General features: G+C 40.1%; 1 protein-coding gene across 1 annotated transcript in view; it reads right to left on the reverse strand.

Moving 5' to 3' along the window:
• Positions 1-21,199, reverse strand: part of ERC2 (ELKS/RAB6-interacting/CAST family member 2) — a 759,104-nt gene that overhangs the window by 50,009 nt on the left and 687,896 nt on the right. Inside the window, exon 13 of the mRNA XM_027121473.1 lies at positions 724-871. Coding sequence (XP_026977274.1) covers positions 724-871 — 148 coding nt within the window. The remainder of the gene's footprint in view (positions 1-723; positions 872-21,199) is intronic.

The raw sequence follows: 21,199 nt of genomic DNA on the forward strand, positions 1-21,199 counted from the left end.
TTTGCAATATGCTCCAGGTAGATATATTTCCATTTAAGTCACTACTAGAAAACCCTCCAGAAAGCAAAGAACTTTCTGCACAAGTTAGGATTTTATCTCTTCTTCCTTTTCCCTCAGAAGAAGTATAGTGGCCTAGAGAGGAGGGAAAAACAGGTTAACGGGGTTAAACAGGTAATAGAAAAATATTTGACTAAATAATGGCTGAGGAGGTCTCCAAGCATAGCGGGTGGGAAAGGGTCCTTGGCCGGAAAGTCCTGGGAAATAGGTGAAGAATCAAAGTTGGAAGAATGGTGAGAAAGAAATCGAAAGAACTGGATGACGGGAGTTACTATTGGGCCCAGAAAGTGAGCAAGACAGAAGGTAACAAGTCCAATGGGAAAGAAGGTGCCCAGAATTTAATTAGTACTTTTTAGGATTTAGTCAGAAGTCATAGAAAGTCCACTGGAAGGAAGAGAGCTGAGAGCTATTTCTGGGGAGATGATGCTAATACAAAAGAAAGGAAAACAGCACTGGTTGCAAACCACACAAGCCCAGGCACATGCACAAAAACACAGAAAAGCAATAAAATATTGTTCCAGCGACAACTTGGGCCATTTCGCTCCTACCTGGTTTTAGCTGCGTGAGCCTGCAGGATGGATGGCAAAATGAAGAGTAGCTAAACCCAGAGAAAGCACCCCAAACCCCAAACCCAGCAAAACACACCATTCGTGCAAAAGGCCCCACCTGCTGCTTTAACTGATGCACAAGTCGATCTTTTTCCCGCTTGAGGGCCATCACTTCTTCCTGTGTCTTTTTCTTTTTGGAGGCAGACAGTTCCAGCAGGGCAATGTTTGCATCTTTTTCACTGATTGCCGCAAGCAGTGCTTCCTGTCTGGTAAAATAAAGATGATTGTGATGATTTTTATAAAGTGAAAAAAAAATCAGCATTTAGAGTTGAGATGAGCCATGAAGTGTTGTCTCATGGGGAGGACCTATGGATAGTGTTTAAGAAAAACTACCTCCTTGACTCTCAGAATGTACAAAGTAGTTCGGGTCAGAATCCCTGAGACCAACACACTGTGTCCTCTGAAGCACACATCTTTTGACGGTTTCACAGACACAGCTGCATATGAGAAATGGAGGGAGTCAATCTGCCCATTCCTTTCTAAGACATCTACCCATTTATCCATCCAGTCATTCAACCATTCATCCATCTGTCAATCCTTCCATCCAGCTAGCCATCCATCCATCTGCCAGGTAAGGTTCTAGGTACCCCAAGACGACTCAGCAAAATTGGGCAGCAACTTCAATATCAAGTATTATTTTTATCATGCAAGGTTTTCTTTGGAAGAAAGGCATGCAGAGATATTTACTAGGGTCTCCTTTAAATTTTCAACAAAATTAGTAACTCTCCCATGCCATTCTACCAAAAACCACTCTCATTTCTCAGTCTTCCTTATCTCAGTAATTACTGCACCACCCACTAAGTAGCCCAGGCCCCCTAATTAGAAGTCATCCTTCATTTCCTTCCTATACTTCCTATAAACTTCTCCCAACCACCAGTAACCACTGGTGTAGCTCTGGTAACCACTGGCCGCCCTGGTACAGAGACCAAAGTAGTCTTTAAAAACAATATAAATTCAGATTCCACCATTCTGTTGCATGAAAAGTCCATTCCATCACCCATTAAACTTCAAATTCAGACCCTTTACTGACGCCTGCAACTCGTTACACCAACTGGCCCTGAGCACCTCCCTGAGGTCATCTTGTTCCTTTCCTCCCTCCTCAATCACTAGCCTCTAGCACATTTCCTTCCTGATCTCTTTTCTAGTCCCTGAAAATGTTACATTTGTTCTCACCTCATAAGCTTTGCTCTGCCATTCCCTCTGACTGGAATGCCTTTGCCACAAACGGCATGTCTCAGCTCAGAAAAGCCCTCTCTAGCCACTATCCCTAGCAGTGTCTTCCCAGCTTCTACCTTGTACCCAAGCCACTGGCCTGTCACGTTACACTGTTTTTTCATGGAACACTTTACTATTTGAAAGGCTCTTAAGATACTTTTTGTTTCTTTGTCTTCTAGACTTGACACTCCATGAATTGGAACCGCATCTGTCTTGTGCACCACCAATTCTCCAGCTTCTAGAAGAGCATTAAGCATAAAGCAGATGTCAAAAATGTTTCTTCAAACCTAGGGGCAAGATGGGAATAAAGATGCAGACCTACTAGAGAATGGACTTGAGGACACGGGGAGGGGGAAGGGTAAGCTGTGACGAGGTGAGAGAGTGGCATGGACATATATACACTACCAAACGTAAAACAGATAGCTAGTGGGAAGCAGCCCCGTAGCACAGGGAGATCAGCTCGGTGCTTTGTGATCGCCTAGAGGGGTGGGAAAGGGAGGGTGGGAGAGAGGAGATATGGGGATATATGTATATGTATAACTGATTCACTTTGTTATAAAGCAGAAACTAACACACCATTGTAAAGCAATTATACTCCAATAAAGATGTTAAAAAAAAGTTTCTTCAAGAAATAAGTAAGTTCCCTTTATACTTTCTAAAAACTGTGGAAGACACCACTGGATAACTCTTGCTCTCACTTAAAAAAATTACAATGCTTTGACTGCTGTTTAATCACTGATCATTGCTCACTCAGAAAAGTATTACAGTTTCTTGCTCCCATTTTACAGTGCAATTTTCTGTCAACATCTGTCACAAATTTTAACCTGGAATTTTCTGAGACCATTATTGACTAAGAAATGGCTCTCCTGCTATGTTTCATTTAGTCCTCCTTTCCTCTGAGGAGGACTTGTCTCAACCATTTGTGTCACTTCAGCAATATTCTAGATAATTTAGAAGACCCTAGAGACCCAGGAAAGCCTCCATATTGGGTACTTTCTTGCTCACAAGTCCTAGAACTAAAACCTGGTCATGATGATGTTTTGCCTTTCTTTAATCCCCATCACCAGACCAGGCCCTCTCCAGATGTTTGGACAAGATGGTCATTATTTGGATCTCAGATTTTTTTCCCTTTCCACTATAGGGATTTGTATGGACTCTTCTGGGTCCTGCTCATGCCAGGCAGTAGGAACTTCTGTCTGAGGATCGGTCAGATGTGAGCAGCAGAAATGTCAGGAAATATCTCCACTTTCCAGAAGAAAACCAGTGCAGGCCGGACTACAAATAACAGCATTAATATTCAGCTTCACAGAGCCTGTCTTCCTCTGGAGAACATCTTGAGACAACAGACATGTTGGCCATTCCTGGCCACTGCATATACATAAGGCCAAGGTGAAGAGGCTGCATGGACTTCAAATCGGGGGGAACCCAAATGCCATCTACTCCAACTTAGCTACAACACACCCAAAGCGATTGCATTATTTTTTGCCACTCTGCCCCAAATAGAAATTTCCCAGTTTTTAAAATGGAAACAACCGAAAAGACCATTATTTGGAAAATTGGAAGTTGATAGTACATTTTGCTATATCCCAACGATTCCCTCTTTACAGCTATATGCAGCCATTTAAAATGCTGATGGAAAAAAATCAACGATATATGAAAAGATTTATGTTTGTTGAGAGACTCCATGAGTCTCATATTTCTGCACATTTTATGAGCAAAGGTATTATCTTCTATTCTCACAGTTTTCCAAGGGTGTTTGTAGAGTGAATAGCCTTGGGAGATAGATGTAGTGTCTCCCTTAGGATCTAAGGGTAAACATGCTTACTGCCATGTACAATAGTGTCTCCCTCCAGAGCAAAAGGCAGACATGTTACTGCCCATTATAAAAGATTCAAGTTCCCTAAGCTCAGGGTTGCTCTCCTTTAATGAAACCCATTGCACATACAGCTATTCACCTGGCCCACCTGCCTTGCCTCCACGAGACTTGGGGAAAGGGGTATGGACACAAACATGCTGATGCTATTCTCTGCACCTTGAGCAATAAAGCCGTTGCCTCTGACCCCAAAGCCTCTGGTCTTCTGCCTGCGTCCATGAAACTGAGGCAGGCTAGCCTGTTAGCAATGCCAATAGGGAAAATCTCAGACCCTTCACAGTTTTTGACTTGCAAATGTACACACAATAATATTCCCCAAACATAAAACCATATGCATAGAAAAATAAAATGAGAGGGAAATACACTAAAATGTTAAAAGTCATTATCTAATGGTGGTGGAATGGATAGGCTAGTTTTTACTCTTTTTCTCCTTATACCTTGCTGTGTTATCCTTCCCTCCCATAAGGTATCATAAGAGTAAACATTAAAAAATTGTAAATGAAGCTTTTCAGTCACCAAATAAACTGCAGGTACATGCTCCAAATACTTGGCATACCTGAAATGTCCTCATTTTCCCATCAAGGTATGTATGTTCTCTCTGTCCTTCTCATTCTTTAGACACAGGTAGGTGCACACACACATTTTCACATACATACACGTCTGGTACGATCCACATCATCTCCCACTTGGACAATTACAGTAATCTCCTAACCAGGCTCCCTATGTCCACTTTTATGTTCCTATGTTTCGTGACCTTTTTAAACCCATTTTCCTCTGCCAGGTCAAAATTCAGAATGAGATAGCTTTAGTAACTGTTAAAAGTCATCATCAACCTAAAGAATGACCCTTCTAAACTCCTTTTCTCCTACAATTCTATAACTTGGGCTCTTCATCTATTTAACATGCACTGCTCCTCTTATAATACCATCAAAAGTCCCAAAAAATTCATTTAAAATTTCCAGTTTTCTCTTGATCAAAGAAAATCATTAATTCCTAATTCTCTATAGATACTGTCACTAAATATAGCCCCAAATCTAAGTATTCTTAATTATTGAACCTCAAATATATTTAAAATCATTTTTATAAAAGTGTGTTTAAAACCACTCATCAACACTCATATCCATACAAAATGACAATTTTGTTCTTTGTAACCTTTTCCTTATTGATTGCTTGTTTTTTGGTTTGTTTGCTTTTGGCTAACGAATCTGTTTTATAAGTACTGGTATTATATAATGATAGAACTCTGAATAAAATTAGTGTAACAGGATTACACATATTTGGAAACCCTCATTTAAATACTGGTCTTAAACTGATGATAATTTCTTCTAAAATACCTTGATTGAAATCTACATTCCAGTAATTCCAGTCTACTTAAATCAAAGAGTAATTGGCAGAAGATTTTTTTTAAGTATATAAAACTAGAGAAATATGAACATTTCACACTTTAGGATATCTGGAGAGATGTTCTTAGTATGTTAAGGTTATATCTAGCCATTACCTATTTGTACAGGGATGCCAGGTAAAGCGAATTCTTAATTCTGGGCTGACAGAGCCATTACGTTGTGGGTTTTTTTTAAGGAAAATCTTTACAAAATGAGTTTAAAATAACTTTTTATTAATCTGATACTTTTAAACAAATAGTTTAAATCATTATGAGCTAATTCTGCATGGTTATGGATTTTCATTAACCTTACTTTGAAAGTCAGGAGGTTTTTTTTTTGAGGGTGAGGGATACTAAGCCTAAGTTTTTTCTAAGAATAAGTTCATCTGCTAGCCCTACATTAGCTTCTAAACTTTTACAATTTCCATAAGCCAATGAGCTGATATATCTTAAAGCACTTAATAACAAATACTTCACAGTTTTTAGAAAATAGCAGACATTGAAATAAACTAGGAAGCTTAAATTAAATGTTTCTGGGTTGTTTTTTTTTTTTTGACTCAGCCTTTCAAAACTGAGAAAACTGAAGTATTTGCAGCTCTGTAAAGCCTCTTTTACATCTACATCTTTTTTAAAAAAGGCTCAAGTATAAAGAGTATATACACTTGGCTATAAATTGGAAACACAAAGAAAAATCCTCATTAATTTCTCCATCAAGTAAGCCACCTTTTAGATTCAAGGCCAGATTTACATTGCTTCAGAAATTGTCACTGTCCCATCAAACTGAAGAAAGTTTCTATAAGCCTGAAGTCACTTTCAGCACTTAATCTGTCCGTTTTGCTTATTCACAGACAACATAAAAAGGAACATATATACTCATCTTTAGATAGTTACTGGGGTTAAGTATATGCCAAAAGCTTGCAGAATTATCTTTAGAACACTGCAATGCTGCAGTATACAATTACTAAGGTAATCTGTCTATGCCGCAAAACGTAACTTAAAATATGAAAAGGAAGCCCAAATACGCTAGAAAGGAAGATAAGATAATGCAAAGAGAAATAAATCTATAAGAGTCTGCTGAATGCCAAGTTAAGAAAGTGGACCATAGACAGCATTTTATCAAAGTGCAGCCTAAACAAACGTCAAGGGGAATAATTTCTTTAACAAATATGGGCAACAATGGAGGAAAAAAGGGGGGGATTCTGTGCCCCTGCATGCATTTAGTCAGGGTTAACAATGGATAAAAATACGTGCAAGAACACATTTAATAACCCTAAGCTGTCATTCAGTTTGTAGGAGGTAGTCAAGATACAGCTAATAAAACACCAAAAAAATGGTCTTAGCCACCCTGAAAAAAAATCCTCAAGGGAATAAAACAAAACAGGACTGAAGGGCATCTCCTGCCAAGATAAATGCCTTCTTTCGAGAGTTGCCTGTGGCTAGCCGTCACAAAGAGAGTTCCAGAATCCTCTGATGGTAATACATCTCTACGTCACTTATCACAGTCTATTTAAAAGGGAGCTTTATAAACATTTCTATTTCACTCCCCGTTGCTGTCGTTCTATTAATGATGACTTGGGCTCTGAGAGAGGGTCTAAAATTAATTTTAGGAGTTGTAAATGAGGCGGGCCAATTAGGAACTGTCATAAATTAGATTGGGAGAGAAGCATTAACACAGTTTTTCCTGTGGGCTCTTGCTTTAGTTAGCTGACCCATCTTTAGGAACACATTCGATTACAAAAGCAGATGCTTAATAAAGGCATTCCATTAAGAAATGTTTGGATAATTTCAAGGGAAAACCTATATTATGTATGGTGCTCAGCCCACAGTCATGTTCTAATCATAATGTGGGGGAAAAAATTCCGCTCAATCAACTTTTCCCAGTTAATTACTGTTTTCTTTCCCTCTTGACCCTGAATCTTCAACCGTAAGTTCAGTAGGAGGTGACTTAAGACAGACGGTGACGAAAGACCCTGTTCAAAACAGCCTCCCTCTTACCCCTGGCATGAGGGTGGGTGAGGTTCGCTATGATCAACCCTGGAGATAGATACTCATTTGCCTAAATTTTAAAAGCTGTATTTTCAAACGGCATCTTGAGAAAGAAAAGGCTTTTGATATCAATTAATATCAACACTACCCACCAGTAGAATGATGTACTGTGTATACAGAAGGCCCACGCAGAAAGTGAAGCAGCTTGCTGAGGTGGGCCCACAGGGTGAGATATATTTGAACAATGTGAGTTTCAGCAAGGACAAAGAACAGACCAGATTTGTAAAGGCCAGGCTTTGGCAGCCCAGACTCAATGTGGTTTGCTCTCTGTCGCCCACCTAAAACTGACCTCAAGAAATCGTTTACTCCAATTACAGGGAATTTTGTCTTTGAAACTTAATAGCACACGACTTAAGGGACCACGAGTCTTGTGGAAGTTCTTTGCTCCGAGCACCAGCTTCTACCCCACTACTCTCTCAGGGCACGACCCAGGGAGGCAGCTGGCTCATCCTTGAGCTCCTCCAAGTGCAACCAGTCCAGGCAGCTCTAAAGAGCCAGCATCATGTGCTTCAGGATACAAAGATGTCGGCACCTCTCGGCATCCTGCTACAAAGGGGTATTGGTGAGTCTGAGGCCAGCTGATTTTCCCGTGTGGAAGAGGCCTGAGGTCAAAGGAGGCTGAGTGCCAGGAAGAGGTACTGCCCTCATCCTAAATCGCTTTCTCCATTCCCAGCCCTTTGGAGATTGATAAAAAGGCAATAAGGGATGGGAGGGACCTCTGTCCAGGTCCTGGCAAGGACATGTATGAAGTATTATTGACTACTGTGTGCCTGATCCAGAGAGACAGAGAGAGAGGGAGGGAGGGAGGGAGGGAAAAAATTAGAAAATACTTCTTTTGATTACCTCAGTCTATTTTGAGTTTTTAAAACTTACCCATACAAATAAAATATCACTGAAGTCCTTTAGAGGAGAAGATACTTAGTGCCTTAGTTTTGGAATTGAATATAACTCGGTTTGAATCTCAGCAATATCTTTTGTTTCTGTGCCCCTGCACAAGTTACTTTATGCATCTGAAACTTCAATTTCCTCATAATGAACTAAGAAGGATAACAGTAACTCTCTCAGACTGTTGTAAGAATTAAACGTGATGATGCAAGTAGAGATGCTGTCCAGTGTCGGACAGGACCACACAAATGTTAGCAATTACTTGTTATTACATAATATGGACACGACCAAATGCAAAGACTCAAAAGTTTTGCATTAATTTCTACTGGGGTCCTCTTTGTAGAAAACATAACTAAATATGCCAATGGGTCTCTTATTTTCAAGATAGACTCTCAGAGAAGCCTCTGAAATTGGTTTCTGTTAAGCTGCCCATTTGACTTTCATGAGGTGATGTTTGTTTTGCAAACAAACTTAAAGGAGAAAATAGAGCTTGAATGTGGAGAAGAATATGTCCGTCATAGAAGAGTTGCATCCAAGGGCAGCCCGGTCTGACTGTTCAATATCATCCCGTCTGAACTGATAGGAAAGGCCACACAAAGGTGGGCAAGATGTGATTCATGCAGTGTGAGAAATGGAAGAGTGTTCTGAAAAGTGACCTTTGAAAGGGCAAGGTCAAGTGCAAAATCTAACCAAAGTCAAACAACTTCAAAACAACAACAAAAAATTCTTTCATTAAAGAAAAGACCAAAACTTTAAAAAACTGGTAAAATTGGAAGGCAGTGAGGGCAAGTGAAATGAAAGGGCTCCCCGACCCAAGAGAATACCCTGTGTCAGTGTAATGTTCTATGATGCTCGTTCATTCTTGTTATTCCCATTCAGTGATGAGAAGGCTTCTATGTTGAGCATTTAACTCTGCCAAGGTAGCTTTCTATATAAAATACACCCAACTAGACTCCCTGGAAAGGTTATTGATGATTGATAATAAGAAAACTAAATACATCTGGACTTCACTGTGGGCCGGAGCTTTGCCAACATCTACCTAAACTAAACCTGTTGTCCACGGATGATCAGTTACTGTCAAGAGACTTGCCTCATCACATTAACTTTTTGGTTGACTTCAAGGCTTGGCCCCCAAGGCAACTGATCAATTAATTTTTTCTTATTGGTAAGATGTATATGTGTGTATGCATGTGTGTATTATGTAACTATCCCAAAAGATAGTATATTTTAATTTTCCCTCTACTCTATATTTAAGGCTACTGAGAATCGTTAGTGAGTCTTTGCACAGAGCAGCAAATCGCCCTCCTGTATCTTGAACTACATACTTCCCTTCTTAATTTGAAATTTTTGTGTTAAGTCAAACCTCCCTTTGCTTATGTTTACATGGAATAGAATATCCCCATAGCCTATACTATAATGAAAAACAAAGCAGATTGTCATGTCATTGCTCTAAGAGGGATATAAGCAGAAGGAGGCACATTCCAGAATTTCGTTAATGCAACATTTGAAGAAAATCGAATTAAGGTTCTGTGGAGCAGATCTTTGTAGAGAGAAATACAAAAAAATTGAGTTTGTTGGAAGCAGCTTCTTTGAGAGACCTCCTATTCATGGGAAGGAAAAAGGCAGCTGTGCTCCTGTGTTGGGAGAAGGAAACATGGAGTGATATGTTTACGTGTGCTGTGGATGACCGTAGCGGCCAGGTAAAAAGCAGGCTTCTAGGAGGGGCAGGAAGGTGATACGTGATAAAAAGGAGGGCTAAACAGATTCCCATCAACTTGAATCTGTTCTCCCTTGCTGCGCCTGCCACGGAACTGAACAACAATTCAGGATAACCAATAGAAGTTTTCCTTCGGAAAGCTGATGACTTTTAAGGCATCCTCAAAGATGAGATTTGGCACGTAAATCTCTTTGAGAAGCCTGGATTTTAGGTCTGCCATCTCGTGGCCATTGCAATAAATTCTATCCTTTTCCACTTTTTTTCCAAAGTAGTTACATCTTTATAATCTGTATTCTAAAGAGATATCACAAAGGGAGCTTATTTTTAAAAAAATGAACTGTAGCCATAGGAGAGCTCTGCAATGCAGAGGGAGCCAGGACATTTCACAGTCTAATCCTCTTTCTACTCACATTTTTCATTCCTTGATGAAAGCCTAGAATCAAATTATCACTTATCAAATTATCAAATAATCATTCCATATGGGATTCGGCCTGCTGAGAAGTCAATTAAGAGGTGATAGGTACGTTTTAGGTACCTTTTTTTTTTTTTTTTTTAAAGAGGTAACTTAATTGACACATAGTTGCCCACAAACGAAAGTCTCAGCATTTCTGTTCTTGCCATAGATTTGCTAAGAGAACATATAGAATAAAATAGACTGTAAATCCAACGGGGCTTTGTACCTAAAAATTAGGAGGATGTGTCTTTCTGGAAATAACTTAAAAGTCCAAAGGACAGAGATTAAAAATACACACTTCAACATAGTGAGGGGAAGAAGTGAGACCAAATTCATCACAGCTCTATGCTGGCAAGAAATTGCTAAAATGCCTCCATGAAAACAGACTGAACCTGTCTAAAGGACACTCACTGACCACTTGTTGAATGTGGCAATGGGAGAGAAAGCAAATACACAGGGCCGTTTTCTTGGTAAGGCCTCACCAATGTACCATAACCTATAGACTAAAAAGAGATGCAAAAACGTATCCAAAGACGATAAATTCATTTCAGAGCCCAAATTAAAGAAGTATAGAACTATAAACACACACACACCTAAACTACTGCATTGCTAAGCAACTGATTTAAAAGATATGCAGAACAAAGAGCGGCAAAAATCAGCTAATGAGTCCAAAAATAATGAGAATTTATATCTGTTAGTTTCCTGAAATTTCTGTATTCATGAATACAATATGTGGGACACTACGAGGGCTCCTTCTCAGAGGGTGAGGGAACATGAAACCAGACAGCGGATGAGGAATGAAAGAGTCTGGTAAACTACCTGAAAGCACTCCACATCTGGAAAGAATCGTGGGGGGAACCAGCCCAAGACACAATGGTATAGAAAGCGGTCTCAGATTTACAGTATGGGTGGCCCTGTGGCTCATGGAAGCGAAATTTCCACTCTGGGAGGAGTGATCACTAGAGGCAGGAACATTTCTGATGTGAAATTATGAAGTCCAACCAGAAGCAACTGAAATGAACGCGTTCCTCTGGGGTGGCTGTTTACTGGTCACACAAGGAAGAATAAACCAACCAGATGATCAGAGCCCAGTTCTTCAGTCCCTTCAACATGAGTGCCCACTGCACACCAGGAACCAGAGATGAAAGGACAAACAAAACAGGCACAACCCCTGCTTCCTTAGAGCTTGCCACACAGCAGATCCCAGAGACTCTCTATCCACATAGTCATGAGATGAGCTGACCCTGCAATGATGCCACAAAACACAAGGAAATACCCTTCGACTTCCTTTAGGAACAAACACCAGCTCGTCAGCAGTACCATGCAAAGAAGATATCCATGAATCCTATTTACCAATTTGAACGCTGGGAATAAGAATCCACGTGGCATCTCCACCCACGTGTATCAAATACTGGGATAACTGATTCAAAAGCTCCCTCCCATCCGGTCCTCTTCATTCTCAGTATCCAGTGCAATCCAGCTACAACCCAGAAGCTCAAAAACAAACAAATAAACAGAAACACAAAATCTTATATTTAGAGCTATTAGACTGAATGATATGAAGCGTTTTTGTAGGTCAGAAGCAGTCAAATGTCAGCAATTTCATGTAGTTCAACCTAATAGTTTTCTTCCATAATAAAGGCAGCTCTACTGGTTTCTTTGTTTGCTCGTTTATAATAGGTGCCCATTTTCATTCTTTATCACTTTCTACTCTCAAAGGTTTCAAAGGTTGAGGCATTTCCCTCTCCACAATATCCAACTCTTTTTTTTTTTTTTTTGCTGTTAAGGAACTTTTTATTTATTTTAAAACATCTTTATTGGAATATAATTGCTTTACAATGTGTGTTAGTTTCTGCTGTATAACAAAGTGAATCAGCTATACGTATATCCCCATATCCCCTCCCCCTTGCGTCTCCCTCCCACCCTCCCTATCCCACCCCTCTAGGTGGTCACAAAGCACAAAGCTGATCTCCCCGTGCAATGCAGCTGCTTCCCACTAGCTATCTGTTTTACATTTGGTAGTGTGTATATGTCCATGCCACTCTTTTACTTCGCCCCAGCTTACTCTTCCCCTTCCCTGTGTCCTCAAGTCCATGCTCTAGTAGGTCTGCGTCTTTACTCCTGTCCTGCCCCTAGGTTCCTCAGAACCTTTTTTTTTTTTTTTTTTTTTAGATTCCATATATACTACGTGTTAGCATACGGTATTTGTTTTTCTGTTTCTGACTTACTTCACTCTGTATGACAAACTCTAGGTCCATCCACCTCACTACAAATAACTCAATTTCGTTTCTTTTTATGGCTCAGTAATATTCCATTGTATATCTGTGTGCCACATCTTCTTTATCCATTCATCTGTCGATGGACACTTAGGTTGCTTCCGTGTCCTGGCTATTGTAAATAGAGCTGCAGTGAACATTGTGGTATGTGACTCTTTTTGAATTATGGTTTTCTCAGGGTATATGCCCAGTAGTGGGATTGCTGCATCGTATGGTAGTTCTGCTTTTAGTTTTTTAAGGAACCTCCTTACTGTTCTCCATAGTGGCTGTATCAATTTACATTTCCACCAACAGTGTAGGAGGGTTCCCTTTTCTCCACACCCTCTCCAGCATTTACTGTTTGTAGATTTTTTGATGACAGCCATTCTGACTGGTGTGAGGTGATACCTCATTGTAGTTTTGATTTGCATTGCTCTAATGATTAGTGATGCTGAGCATCCTTTCATGTGTTTGTTGGCAGTCTGTATACCTTCTTTGCAGAAATGTCTATTTAGGTCTTCTGCCCATTTTTGGATTGGGCTGTTTGTTTTTTTGATATTGAGCTGCATGAGCTGCTTGTACACAATATCCAACTCTTAATCTCACATATACCCAAGACTAACCACTAGAGGCAATTAATCCAGTCCACAGGAGAGAGACTGCTACACAAATCAGAGGGGGAGGAGGGAGATTAGAAGCCTAGAAAGGTGACAGACCTCAGTCCCTTTCAGACCTGGAAAACCACTTAGTGAGAAACATCCTGGTGACCAGACCCCAACCTGAGACTAATTACCACTCCCTGAGATACTGACCTGTTGACTGATTGCTTTGAGATCAGATCATCTATCTCCCAGGACAGCCTTGAGGCTGTCCAGCCCCGCTGAGCAGCAATGGAGTACCTTCTTTTAGATTTGAACTTCAAGTCACAGGACCTAAGGCAGAAGTTCAAAGAAGAATGGGGCTGCAGAACTCTTAATGGGGTTTCCAAAGGCTCATTGATGAGAGGCCCAATAACAAAAAGCACCTTTGAGAATGGCAACACACTCCTGGGTAGTAGCATAAGAGAGCTGTCTAATGTTGTCAGCCAGTGTCTTAATCTCCATCTATATCTGAAAAGAATTTACTACAGACAAAAAAACTATGCTAAGTGCTAAGAGGGATCAGCAAGGGATGAGGCTTGCAAACGCTTCCAGTAAAGAAAGCAAATGCATATGAAAACTTAAATCACAAAAGATAAATAATAGTTGATTATGAATGACTCCATTGTTAGGATGAAGGATAAATGATTATTAATAGTTATCACTGTGTTTGCTGTATGAGACACAAGGCATAAGTAAAGCACATTATTTCATTTCATCCTCTCAAATTATCCTCCAAGGAAAATGTTATTATTATTCGTATTGTAAAGTTGAGTAAACTGAGTAAGTTTTAAGTAGGTTGCCCAAAGTCACATTACTTTTTTTTTTAATAAATTTATTTTATTTATTTATATATTTTTGGCTGTGTTGGGTCTTCATTGCTGCGCGCAGGCTTTCTCTAGTTGAAGCGAGCAGGGGCTACTCTTCATTGTGGTGCGCGGGCTTCTCACTGCGGTGGCTTCTCTCGCTGCGGAGCACGGGCTCTAGGCATGCGGGCTTCCGTAGTTGTGGCGCACGGGCTTAGCTGCTCGGCGGCGTGTGGGATCTTCCCGGACCAGGGCTCGAACCCATGTCCCCTGCACTGGCAGGCGGATTCTTAACCACTGTACCGCCAGGGAAGCTCCCACATTGCTTTTAAATGGTGGAACTGGAATTTGAATCCGAGTCTGTGGGACTTGGTTATTCTGCTAAAATGCTTGATTGTAGGAAGTAAGGAATGTCCCTTTGGTCCGGGATGATGGGGGGTAGCCTTCAGAGAGGGCAGGGGTGACAGCTGAGTAGGATGGAAGGCTGGACTGGAAGGGCTCTGGAGGGAAAGAGAGGCTTCCAGATGGTCATAAGCCTTTGAGGAAACACTAAGAGGATTCGGCCATTTAGAATTATTTCTCTCTTGCTTATTTATGCTTATTTCCAGCTGCACAACTTCCAGGAATGTTAGGGTACCAGCAAGGAAAAGTGTGGCCAAACGAAGTAATTCCTAAGTGCCAACCCCAAGACTGGTACTGGCTCGCACTGAAGTTTTCATACATGCACGCACTCACACATACACATACAAGTCCCTGCGCACTCATTCACATACACACACGTGAAGACACAGACAAACATTGTGGGAGTAAGATTGCCAACCGCTTTGTAAGTAACAGCAGCCTTTTATTCTGAAATTAGGTAATGTCCTTCCTACTTTCTGCTGTGAAAACACCCTTTTATGCAATGATGATGATAGTAGTTAACATCTGAAGACTCTTATTTAATAGCTTTATGTTGTTTTCAAAAATATTTTTTCCTATTGTTGGTCCATGACATCCAAAGTCTAGAAAGCATTCATCTGATTGACGAACATTATTCTAATGAGGGTATCTATGAGGAATATCTGGGGCATTCCCTTTGTCCCCGCATTGTTCTACGTAGATGGGCGCTTGTCTTTCACTTTGAAAAGTGCTTGACATTTCCCTAAATATTGCTGAGGCTTCCAAGCAGTCTGCCTTACAAACTTATAAATGCCATGTGGAACTCAAATTGTGATTACTAAGTAACCATCCCTTTGACAACAGGAAAGTCTGTTTCAGATATCGTATCCATAGGATACGTGGAGAATAATCTTTTATTTCACAAATAAGCCTTGTCAGGCATAAAGTCCAGGTCCTTCTGGGGGCCCTCAGTGATCACAGAAGGAAAGAGAAATTGAGTTGGTCAACATCAGTCTTTAGGAAAACCACATCTAAAGGTGGCCAGAGGATCCAGTGCGAACCTGCTTCCCCTCCCATTGCCCATTTTGTTGGATTTCTAATGCAATATGTATATGTATAGAAACTATGAATGTGGGAATAATCAATGTCTCGGGCGACTTAGGAACATGGTAGTTATTCCTTCAAATATTTCCCGACGTGACTACAGACAAGGCTTGTTCCACGGGGCTCCTAATATTCGAACTAGGACCTAAGGATGAAGCCACAGGTAGGTGAGGCTGATAGCAATTCAATAAAAGGAAGAGCTCTGGCTAAGTAACAGATGCCCAGCAGTAGCACAGACTGCCTCATTCTCATCTCAGAAGGTACTGGTACAGACAACACTGGACCATCTTGAGCAACTCCCAGAGAAAGAATTCTAACAAAGGATGAGTGACGCGACTGAAACTGTATTTTAGTTAGGTTTCTTTGGATTATAAGCAGCAGAAACTGATTCTGGCTAACTAAGCAAGGAGAGGACGTGTTAGAGGGATGCTTGGATGGGACAAAGGAAAAAAAAAACAGCTAACAAGGGAGTTTTAGGAAGGTCAGTGAGAAAGGCACTCCAGGACCCTCACAGCAAGAAATCCCAAATCTTTCTTAGGAAGTTTATGTAATAACTCTGCTACAACCTTTAGGCTTAATAGAAAAAGAGTGATGTCCGACCTTTCTGGAAAGGAAATAGATTAGCCCAACTCAGATCAGTAAACTACAACCTGGGATCCCTATCAATGGGAACCCACCCTAAATAATTGGGTCGCATAAACAAACAGGGATAGCTATGATTTGGGAGCAATCACTAATTGGCAATTACTCTAATGATCTTACAGCCTGAAGGGTCTATTTCAGTGGGGTGGCTAGAGCTGTCTGTTACTGGCTAGCGAGAGTCAATGATGTGCATCTCTTTCCAACTCCACGGTCCGTCTTTACCTTTGCCATGGTAGGAGTATTTACACCGTGGAAATTGGCAAATGTTACCAATCGGGGCTTTTTTTTCCCTCACTGACACTGTTTAGCAGCACACCGTTGCCCTATTTCAAGATTATGAAACCATCTTGCCAAGATTGCTATACACCCAAGAGGACATGCCACAGATCCCATAACTGGGAATATTTTCTAATATTTGCTAACACTCATCAGCACTTTTCCTGTGCTGAATACATTATTCTAAAGCACTATACTCCTGTGACACTACACTATACACTATACTATTCTAACTTCTTTATGTGTATTAACTCATTCAACCTGCACAACAATTTAAAGAGGTAGGTGCTTGCTATCTTTCCCCCGTTTGACAGATAAGGAAATAGAGCCAGAGAGGGGTGAATCAGCTTGCCTGAGTTCACATGGCTAATAAATGGCAAAGTGGAGATCTGAACCCAGGCAGTCTCTCATTCGACAAGCCCTCAAAATAAAAGAGACAATGTGTAACTATTGTTCTGAGTTGTGATATTCTTGACACAGAGAAACTAGACAACCCAATTACTCTGAATCTTGTGAGGACCTGGCTGAATCTCAATAAGAGGGTCATCTGTCAGTCACAATGCTGCGGTCAGCGAGACCAGCCCAGAACAGCTCCCAGCTAGTGCTTGGTTGTTCATTCCTTTCATTACCCAGGATGCCCAGTGCATCGAAGACAAATCCAAAAGCTGCTACAAATCCACAGAGGAGAGAGAGGTTCACAGTGTACAGCGCTAGAACTCCCGAAGCGAGTGAAAACAGCACTCCAGGACTCAGTGGGCGGTGCATATCACATGGATGTTCCTGAAGAGGCCCTGACGCCACAATCCCAGGAAGAAAGGGGAGAGAAGTCTGAACCTTCAACCTACCTCCACCACTAGTACTACTGGGAGGTAGGCATGGAAAACAGGAAGCAGGGGCCTAACAGAAAGAGTCACCTGATTTTAGTTGCGCGTGTTGGACAAGTCACTTAACATTATGCATCTTAGCTGTGGGGCCTGTAAAATGAAAATGATGTTACCTACTCCCAATGTCACTGGGAGGTTCAAATGAGATAATCCACAGGAAAGCATCTGATAAGCTGCAAAATCTCACAAAACTGGTGAGCAATATCCCTACTCACATAACTGTGGCCCCTAAGGCACGAACAGCAATAATGTAGATGACTCATTTCAAGCAGTATCTGTTATACACACTCACTATGAGCTAGGCACTGCTTCTATCAATTAAGCCAAACCGTTAAGCTGGTGTAAAGTCATCAGTCCAAATGGCTGATGGGAGTTTCAGCTGGGATAAACCTAAGTCCATGAAGGGAAAATGACTATCTGAAGGAAACACAAGACAGCTTTCCTTCTCTAATGATTTATTTAGAGAAGTGACCACAATCCATTGACAGGAAAGACAATGCTGTCTGTAAACAGTCTTTAAAAATTATCAATTATTTAAATCCACTGAAGAGTCAATGAATATTTGTTGAGTGAATGAATGGGATCCCACAGATCTGGATTCAAATCCTAGTTCTGCACCACTACCATCTGTGTGATTTTGTGGAAGTTAATTAACTGGGTGAATCTCAGTTTCTTCATCTATAAGATGAGAATACTACTACTCTCATGGGGTATTATATGAGATAGAATATGTAAACCATTTAGCACATTTACTTGGATGCAAGCAGTTATTATTCTTATGAACACAAGCTGTAGTTATTATTGCTATAATTATTAGGTTAGCTTGTTAGTTTACTATTAATATCAGCTACAAGATAAATATGTTCAAATCACCAACTGCCAAGGGAGTAATATGAATATTCCCAGCTGTTAGAGCTGAAAAGAGAAAACTATTTAAAAAAAGAAAAAAGAGGAATGTTGACTGACAATATTCTCAGTTTTCTGTATTTGTATCTAGAGATTTAATACGTTCCTAGGGTTTATCACGGTATCACAATTCCACTTCCACTCGCTTAAGCAAATGTAAATCGGAGAGTGGAAAGGAATTTTCTGATAAGTGCAAGAAGAACCACATTATAAAACTGAGTGTAGCCAAGACAACATTTCCACTCTAGACTCTGGCTTCCTTTTTTTCAATCACTTAGCAGGACTCTTTTGAATATCCAAACTCAGTATTTCAGTGGATCTTCAGAGCCAAGAAGCTTTCTGCAAAGGATTAAAGGAGTAGCAAAGTGTTAAGAATACAAAGTTAATTCACTCGAAGAAAAAAACAACTGTGAAGCTGTGACAGTTGCCCATTCTTGGGTAAAGAATAAAAAATAAAAAACACCACAAAATTTTAACAGGGAAAAAATATCAATGGACTGCTATGGTCAAATCAACGAAGCCCCATCAATTTACTTGTAGCTTCTCTTTGAATTGCAAATAGAACAGGTGCTAAATGTCTTCCTTTGTCCTGTTAAAGAAGTCTGAAATTCTCAGGCTTTTCTATACTAAACAACACAACGTGAGCGGTGACAATTCTTGGCTCAAATTGAATCAATTTATTGTAATAATATAGCACAATAACTGCATTACATTCTTAAGTGATAGCTGCATTCTTTATTTTTTAGTTTAAAACAGGGAGGATGAAGGAGATACAGCAACTGTCCTGATAAGAAGACAAAAATCTATCTCCATTTTAAAGCTTTTAAAAAGCTAATTACGAATAAAATGCTCAGAGTTCTAGTGATTGGCTATTAATCTTTCTTTTTCCTCAACCATTTCCTCGAAGATCCATCTGCACTTCATTTATTTATTTCCACATAAAGACAGCTTATAATTCGCTTATCCCAAATTTGAAATACCGGTTTGTCTGTAAATATGGAAGCCTAGAAGAAGACCCAGTAATTGGTGCTTTTAGCCGCCCACTTAATCTTACTTAAATTACCAGCATTCACAATGAGGAATGACCGAGAGGCTCAGGTTGAGTAACCACCAGGATGGCGAATGCAGGAGATGAGGTTAATAAAGATTATTGTCAGGAATCTGAACATTATTCCAAATCACGGTTACCAACGAGTCACAGATGAAGAGTTTTGCTAACTAGAAGCAAGGTGATGGCCAACTGCGGTAGTTAAGACATTATTGCTTCTGTAAACGCTAAACCCGAGTATAAAGTAGACGTGTAATCTTCAACTCCCTGAACACCCCAATTTGGCCACTAAAGATGCTGTTTTACATTTCCAAACATTTTCCCCTGTCACTACTTTTTATACTTCAGTTCTCAGGTTGTAAGTATTTGTTACTTGCAAAGCAGGCCCCTTTGAACACTGAATCACTGGAGGCATCTGTAACTCACTGCCAATGCCGCCTGCCAAACAAAAACTCCCTGCTGGTGACATGACCACCTAGTGACCTCTAAAAATGTTGTAACAATGTGAAAAATAGCTCCCTCTTGTAGGAAACAGCAATTTTTTAAATTAAACGTACATCGAACGTTCGCTTATATACAGATAAATGGTGTTCAGAGTCACCTTCTCTGTTTCCAATTTCAATCTTTTGAAACCCAGCCCAAACCTAAATAAATAAACGTTGATACTAAGAAGAAACTAAGAGCTCAAGAGCCTTGTGATTTTGCAAACAGCTTTTTTCCATTTTCGAAAATCTAAACTCTGGGCCAGACACAGAACAGGTAATGAAAAGGAACAGTCTTGGCAGTCCCTCTGTGGTTCTAAGCTGAAAAATACGTCAGGCAGAAATAAGTGGCTATAATTTGGCAGGCTTAATGTCTTTAAAAGTTTGCAGCTTGCTAGAGAAAACAAAATTTTTTTAAACAGTTATAACATTTACAAATTGAAACACAATCACTAAGCTAAAAAGCCACCTTGACATAATTTTCATTACCCTCACACTTTTAAATATACTTTTATCATCTTCAAGTGTTTTTCCACCTACATAATAGTAGCACTGGTGGTTATTAAAACTGAGGGCACCAGGAGGCTTTTTGATGCTAACGTGATGTTAGGCGACCGTAATACTGGTGAATTTTGTTTATGCCGTTTGACATCAAAATATTCAAGGCTAGTGTCAGTTTAAAAGGTGCAATGGAGCTTCCCATAGGTGCCCAATGGGACACAAGAAATGGGAAATTGGACTTGACAGTAAGTATTTTTGAGGCTGTGGATCACTGTTTTTCCAGTTAGCTTATCTTCCTAAATTTCAAAATTAAAAGTCTCAAAGCACCAGAGCTATGACATGTCAAAGGCTGTTTGACTTTAATGTGTCTATTGTTCATCCTGACAACTTCTCCTGATGAATTATTTCCAAACACTGGCCCGAGCCACGCAAAATCAAATCTGCTTGAAAACAAAGTGGCACCAGCAACTGTTTGTTTCCAAGCCGTGAAAATGCCTGGAAGATGACCCGTTTTAGAAAGAAAGGGTAGTCAGTCCTTTTGCCTCTGAATCTTTCTGACCTATCACCACACTCCACCCTCCCCCTACCAAGGCAAAGAAAACCATCTGAGTTCCCGCCCTCAAGGCAAATGTACCTACTCTTAACTCTGATTTTTTAAAATAATAAGATATAAAAAACAAGAAAATGCATGCCCAAATTCATGTTAAAATATGCTTTTACCTTTTCAAATTTTAGCTTAAAACCTACTTTGTTAATATGTGGATGTACCAAATTCAATATGTTCTTGGTGAAAGTGCTGCACACGGCACTAAAAACTATTTCCCGTAAAACTAAAGTGAATTTTGGCAATCAGAAAAAAATGTCAAATGATGTTAGTGTCATAGCATGGTGAATTCCTACCGTTTCCAACCGAGGATGTCTTCTCCTTAATTTGTGACACTTTCCCCAACTTTAATTAACAGTTCTATAATATGTAAATTGTTCTGGAAAACTTATGGTCTACAAAAGAGCACTCATACTACTGAGCATAAAGCAAATTT

The sequence above is a fragment of the Aethalodelphis obliquidens genome, unplaced genomic scaffold, assembly GCF_003676395.1.
Source record: "Aethalodelphis obliquidens isolate GAN/ISIS:26980383/991018 unplaced genomic scaffold, ASM367639v1 scaffold22, whole genome shotgun sequence".
NCBI lineage: Eukaryota > Metazoa > Chordata > Mammalia > Artiodactyla > Delphinidae > Aethalodelphis > Aethalodelphis obliquidens.